Source organism: Mustela nivalis (assembly GCF_964662115.1).
Source record: "Mustela nivalis genome assembly, chromosome: 5".
In the NCBI taxonomy this organism is placed as follows: domain Eukaryota; kingdom Metazoa; phylum Chordata; class Mammalia; order Carnivora; family Mustelidae; genus Mustela; species Mustela nivalis.
The window spans coordinates 87,442,981-87,449,741 of record NC_139024.1 but is presented as its reverse complement, the minus strand read 5'-3'; the positions used below and the strand labels follow the sequence as shown (position 1 = coordinate 87,449,741).

Genomic DNA, 6,761 nt, shown 5'->3' with positions numbered 1-6,761 from the left:
GCTCCTCTTTTCTTCCAGGCTCCTAGTCAGCCTCATCATCTCCACGAGGCCTGCTCTGAACACCTCCAAGGGCCAAGCATGTGGTGTCGGAACCACTTGGAGGCCAAGCCCACTGTGTTTATCTGAATGCAAGTCTGTCCCCCTCTGATGGGAACTCCTCAAGGACATGGGTCGTGCCTGGAAGCCTTCCCGGCAGTCTCAGGAGCTCGGCATTTATGGGGTCCTACAGGGCATTAATCTGGGGTTCATGCTTCCTATCCTCTGTTCCTCTAAATCTCCCCTTTATCTCCTGCCTGGTCAGGGCTCCTCAATGCCCTGTTAGAGATAAGGAAACCCACTGCGGTTTCCTTCCCTGAGGCCTTGCCAGGGGATGTGAATGGGCTTGCTTGACAATAACAGTGGCAGGCACAGCTGTGGGCCCGAGAGACTCCCTGCCCCTGTGTCTCCTGCCCTGATTCAGCACTCCGTCCCCTGCCACAGGAACCTTTTCCCAGACCTGCGGAGGCTCCTCTACAGGCCTGAAATATCTCTCCCCTCCCCACAACATTTCCCTTCCCTAGCTCCAGCCTCTCCTCCGGGAAGTCCTCCAGGAGTGCTCTGGTCCCCTACACGCCCTAGGGTCACTGGTCTTGTACACCCAAGACTACATTTTATTAATAGCTATGTGTTATGACCCTAATATGGGCCAATTTTTAAATATATCATTATTCTTCTCAACAAGCCAGAGAGGATCATCTCACCCTCATCCACAGATGAGGAAACGGAAGCCCAGAGAGGTAAAGACGTTTCCCAGAGCCCCAGAGCTAGCAAGGAGCAAAAGGAGGACTTGGACCCTCGTTGGGCTAACTCCCGCAGGGCCCGAGTTTTCTTCCTCGTAGTTCTGGACACTCGGCCCATCTCCAACCATTTCTCAGCCAGAAAACCAGCTCTTTGAGAGACATGTCCTGTCATTCTCTGGTGTCCACCTGCCCCTCCCCATGCCTGCGCTCGGCCCCTTCCTAAGCCCAGGCTGTGTCTGCCTAATGTAGACAGTCTGAGCTCCAGGTTTGAGAGCAGGAGGGGCACTGACCTCTAGAGGGGGTAGAAGCCTCCTAGTCTGTGCAGGAAGCTCCAGGGTGCCCATCCCATCTCTGCACCCCCTCCCCCATTAATTTGGCCCACCCCACCACCCCCCACGCCCTGGCCCTGACCCCTCCTGGCGAGGACTGAGCGCCTTTCAGCCCCAGCCACCACCAGGAATGACCACCTTCTTGGGAGGGGCTGTTTTTCTACACTTTCGATCCTGAGGTGGAGGCCGGCTGCAGGTGTGGAGAGGTCCTGGGCCTGTGTGATGGGATGTCTCTGTGACGACAGCGTGCCCTGTGTCCCAGTCCCAGGTGTCCACAGGCTAACTGCAGGCTTCCAAGATAGAAGAGACCTCTGGGTGTAAACAGCCTGCGTAGCGGGCAGCACGTGTGCGTGCCCGTGTGCGTCTGCACACATGCTCAGGTGTGCGCGCGTGTGTGGTCGCTGTGAATTCCCCACCTCAGACAAGGGCCTCTTTGTCTTCGCTGCTCTGACGCGCTGCCCCATCAGAAGGCCCCCAGTTGCTTATTTTTATAGGGTGTTCCAACTTTCTCTCTCCAGTTCCCTCTGTCCCACAGCAACTGTTCCAAGCCCCGACTTACCTCATTCTGCCGAAAGGAGGATGGCTGCTGGGGAAGTAGCCCCTGGCTCTGAGGTGCTCTTACCTCAGTTTCCCCACTGGGAGTCTCCAGGAAGGGGTGGGGGAGGGGGAAGCCAAAGTAAATAGCATCGCTACAATGCTGAGACTGTCACCAAGCCTGTTTCCTCATTCTTAATGCTTTATCTGTTCACCTCTTCAATTCCTGGGCCTCATTTTCCTCATCTGTAAAATGGGGATAATGATGGCATCTGACTCAGAGTTGTGAGGATGACATGAAAGATAAAGTCCCTAGAACTGTGTCTGGTACACAACAAGAGGTCATTAAATGTTAGTAATTGTTACCATCAAACATCTTTATTGAGCCTGTCTTCCCGGTGTACTGGTCTTCAGAGACCACTTTCTTCCAGATCACTCTCAGCATTTCCCCTGCCTTCTCCCATTGCTGTTCAGACTTCACAGGTCAGTGAGTTGGAGAGGTCCAGGGAAGCCCACAGACAGCAGAGGGCCTTTCGTGACCTGGGCCAGAGCAGTTGAAGGGTTGTAGTTCTCCTAGGAGGTTCAGCCCCTCCTCCCTTCCTCCTCTGACCTGTAAATGTGCCCAGAGAAGCCCAAGGTCCGCTTTGTCTAAAGCTCCCTCTGCTGGCCATTGGCAAAAGACCTTGGGCAGGGGTGAACAGTTAATGGTAGAGGGAGGAAGGAGCTTTCCCAATATGAGGGGAAGGGGGTCTTCTGCCCCGTGCAGAGCCCACTGTGTTTCCTTCTAACCCCCCAAATTTTCGACCTGGAGGAGCCCTCCTTTTTTGCCAGCCTGAGAACAGGTTCAGCGGAGAGCTTCCCTCTCCCCATCAGGGAAGAATGCTAAGACCAAGATTACGGCACAGCCAGCACTAGCCACCTGCCCCCATCACCCAGAACAGCAGCAGGAAGGAGACGAGACAGTAGGCAGAACTTCCTGACAGAAGAACATGAGGGGGCTGAGGAGGGTTGGTTCTTATTTAGAAGAAATTCATGGGAGTGGGCCCCCTGGAACCTGTGAGATCAGTAAGAAAATGAGTTATGGAGTTGTAAGCCTGGCGCACTCAGAAGGTTGTGGCCCACAGCAGTCTCCTGCTGCTTATATTACAAGACCCCTCCCCTCCTCAGTCAAAGCCAGAGAGAGATAGGTCCTCACTCCATGTCCAAGTGCACTGACCAGACATTTGCTCTACCTCTGGGGAAGGAATTAAAAACAAAGACCCAAACCAAAACTCTAGTTGAAGCAGGAGAAACTGAACTTGGACTGTTGGAAGGACTGTCGTGGGAGTGAGGCTGGGTGTCATCTCTGATGCAGGAAGGACGTCTGTGGGGGTAGTCTGTAAACCAGAGACCACCTTCTCCCAAGGTAGACTAAGGGAGATGGATTTGGGGCTTTGGAGGGGGGCTGATGGGTCCCCCAAGGGGAAGTGGTGGCATGAAATCGTAGGTAATTGTTTTATTACGTTCCAGGGGAAGCTGCTGTCGACGCAGATGACAGAGCAGCTAGTTCTCCGGGAAGGGCCGGCAACCTCCACAGAGGGCAGGGAGGGCCAGCCTGTGGGTGGAGGCTTAGAGCGTACTCAGATTCCAGGCCAAGCTCCCCTGGCCTGACCTGGCCAGGCCCTCTGAGATGCCCTGAGGAGGAATGGGGAATTCACCCCAGGCCCGTGCAAGTGTCTGGAGGATTAGGGCCTGGGCGAGGAGGTGGTGTGGGCAGGGGTGAGGCAGAGAAATGGGAGAGATGCAGAAGATAACAGATCAGATGGAAAGCTGTAGGAAAGGACAAGACAGTTCTGAGACAGAAGTCAGCGAAGACTCCCATTTCCAGATCCCCCTTTCCCACCCCACCTCCCCGGGTCTCCCCATCCCCAAGTCTGGCTTTTGGAAAGTTCCAGCAGTTTGGTGGTTTGGGGGAAGGGTGACTGATTCCAAATGGGTTGCTTTCTCCATACCCGCCCTTCTACTTTCCTGCTTCCCCTCAAGGACACACATTCTTTCTTGGGGCCCCTGCCCCAGCATAGAAGTCTGGGGGCCATGCCCTCGAGGAGGAAGTGTTTGGGAGGTGCTGAAGAAGGAACTGGTAGATCCGACGGGTGGGTGATGGGCTCTGGATGCTGAGGTGGACTGGACGGGTCTCTCCTGCTGCAGGGAGCGGCAAGGCTGAGGGACCTGTCACAACACACCTTTGGTTTACAGCTTAGGCTTGCTTCCTTCCTTCCTTTCCTCCCCTAATTGTCCAGGGTACCCCTACCCGTGCATTAGAGTAAGCCCTTTTCTGACCCTGAGCCCCCCAGCAGGACACCAGCCCCACACCAGGTGGCTCGCACGCACCCCCTTACAACCGCAGCCCCACACGCATGTGCGCACACACGCCCCTAGCCAGGTAGCCCCTACGAAGACGGGGTGATGGGCCCAGAAGGGCACCTGGGCCTGCAGGGGGACAGACTTCCCGTCTTCAGAGGTGGTGGCCCTGTGGCAGGAACCCTCTCCAGCCCTGAAGGAAATCTACGCCCTGAATACACTTTTGGAGGAAGGGGCAGGTCGCACAAGAAGGAATTGTGACCTTGGGAGAAAGCAGAATGACCCAGAGACCTGCTTTGAGAGAAAACACCAGAGAACGTGGGTGACAGTGGAAGTGGGGGGCAGGAGGAGCAGAGAGGGCCAACCCCCCCACACCTGGCGCATTTATGCACTCCCAGAAAGCACCCCCCCGGGGGGCTCTCGCCGACTGCCAGGGCCTGCTGCCCTCAGACCCCAGAACAATCTTTCCACTTTCTTGTCCTTCCCCCCCCCCCCCACCTTGGTGACACACGCAGGGCCCGGTGAATAGAGGACGTTTAATATTTCTGTGCTGGTCAAACAGAACACAGGTGGGGAGTACATGGGGAGGGGGCGGAGGGCCCCCTGCCTCTCAGGAGGGGTGGCTTGTGAAGGGGTGTATGTGGGGGGGGGGGGTTCTTGGGAAATAGTCCAAGGGGTCTTCTCAGCAAAGGGGCCTGGCCTGGGGTATCATAAGCATCCAACACACCCAGTCCTTGGCCCAAGTTGGGGTCCCCCATAGGGGGTCTGTGGAGTCTCACTTTTTTTTTTTTCCCAGCTCCTCTGCTGGAATCCACACTCCCAGCGTGATGGGGGACTTGGTCCTTGTGAGGGGTCTGGAGAGCCCCCAGGAAGAAGCCCAGGGTTGGGCACTAGGGCTTGAGGTCCACTGCCTGAGGACAGGGGAACCCCTTGGGGTGCTGAGGGCAGTGCACCTCCTTCCTTCCGCCCTCTTGCCTTCCTCCGGGCTGGCCAAGGGTAGAGTGAGGGTGAGCAGGGCCCCCAGCCTCTACTGAGTCCCAGGGTCCTCGGGGTGGGGTGGAGGAAGGGTGGAGAGAGGGTCTGGGCCACCAACAGACACTGTAAACTTTGGTTTAAAACAATAACTTAAGTGGAGGGAGGGCTTCCAGCCTGGGGCCAAGGTCGAGGAGCAAGGAGGAGTAGGGGGTGCAGGAGGCGACAAAGGAAAAAGCCAACAAAAAGTTTTGGTTTTTGCTTCCGGCATAAGAAAGGTCTTTGGTCATCGGTTTAACTGGGGGGGCGTGGGGAGGGGTCTGGGAGGGATGCGGAGGGAGGGTGAGGAAGGACTACAATGGGGGACCTGTAGGCTGGGGGTGACCCATCGGGGTCACAGCAGCCACCTGCCCCTCAAGCCTAGTTTCAGCCCGGCCTCTCCTAGGACAGAGGCAGGATGCTTCTGGTGGCTCTGGCAGCCCCTCTGAGCCCAACTCCAGCCTCAAGGGCCGCGTAGCTCCTTTTGGCAGCTCCCCCTCCATTAGTATACCCAGCACAGACCCTGTCAGTAGGCCAGTGCTGGGCCTCTTCCTCTGTTGCGGGGGGATGGCGGAAGCTGAGGAGCACCCCCTGAAGGGGGCAGAGGCCCAGTTCAGCTTGGGTTCTGTCTCAGGTCGAGGGCAGGGTCCGGCCGGGCAGTCTTGCTCCCGCCGACCCCCACAGCGCACACAACTTGTCCCGCCTCAGCTGTGGCTTTGGAGTTGGCACAGCAGAGGCAGCTGGTTTCTTCTGGGGATGGTCTGAAACTTCAGCACCCTCCCCCAATGCCCTAGGCCAGGGCAGGGGCAGGAGTTGGGGGGCAGTGGGGAGACTTCACAGTACGGAAAAGAAGGTGGAAGGGAGCACAAATTGGGAAAGTGGGGGGCCTCCGGCCAGAAAACACTGCCAGAGCCAGGTGCTAGGGGCCCTGGGTTTGAGAGGGGTGGCTTAGCCCCGCCTGCGGGTCTCCACGGCGCTGAGGGGCCCTGTAGGGGAAAGCTGGTGGGGGAGGAGGGCCCTGCTGCTGCTGGTGGTTGGGGGGAGGCGGTATTCAGATGTAGGGGAGGGTGAGGAAGGGTCTGGGCCCTCCGAGTCCTCTACCGGTCCCAGACCAGGGGTTCTGTGTCCCCTCGGGGGCGGGACCGTCCCTGCCCCCGAGCGTCTGTCAGTCAGGTCACATGGGGAGTTGCTGGCCCAGCCCCCCCATCTGAGTCCTGGAAGTGCCTTGAGGTTTGGGCGGGGCTGAGGAGTGGGGAAAGGTGGGGCCTGGGTTCCGGAGGGAGGGGTCTCACCCCTGCCCAGCCAGCCCCTAGAGGCCCTTAGGACAGTTCCTCTCCTGGCAGCTCCTCCTCCAGGTCCCTGTCTTCTGGCGGCCCCGCGGTGCTGGGGTTGGGAGGACCCAGGGGAGGGCCCGGCCGCCTGTCTTCCTCTGCCTCCGCTGGCTCCTCTTTCACCTGCACCTGGTGGCTGTGAAGGGATTGTATGGGCACCTCAGGGGCCTTCCCCTGCCCCTCAAATATCCAAAATTTGGGGGTGCAGTGGGGGTATTCCCAGGTCGCCTCCCCAGGACCCGTATCATCCCTGAGCCCCTGGGGCCTGATGTCTTCAGTCTGATCTCCACAGGAGCTCTCCTCTGAGAAAGGGGGAGGTTGGAAAGGACAGAGGTGGTGTCCGTAGGCAAGAGGGGAGATGAAACAGAAGAGAGGAGGAAGGAGAAGAGGAAGAAAGTTACAGGAAGGAATGGAATAAAAAGGGGCGAGAGGGAGGA

At 57.9% G+C, this 6,761-nt stretch overlaps 1 protein-coding gene across 4 annotated transcripts in view; it reads right to left on the bottom strand.

The window, feature by feature from the left end:
- Positions 1-4,499: 4,499 nt before the first annotated feature.
- FOXP4 (forkhead box P4) overlaps positions 4,500-6,761 on the bottom strand; it is a 51,976-nt gene continuing 49,714 nt past the window's right edge. For all 4 annotated transcript variants that reach the window (XM_082731749.1, XM_082731747.1, XM_082731748.1 and 1 more), the window contains exon 17: positions 4,500-6,460. In XM_082731749.1, the coding sequence (XP_082587875.1) occupies positions 6,313-6,460 (148 nt within the window). In that variant the 3' untranslated portion in view covers positions 4,500-6,312. The remainder of the gene's footprint in view (positions 6,461-6,761) is intronic.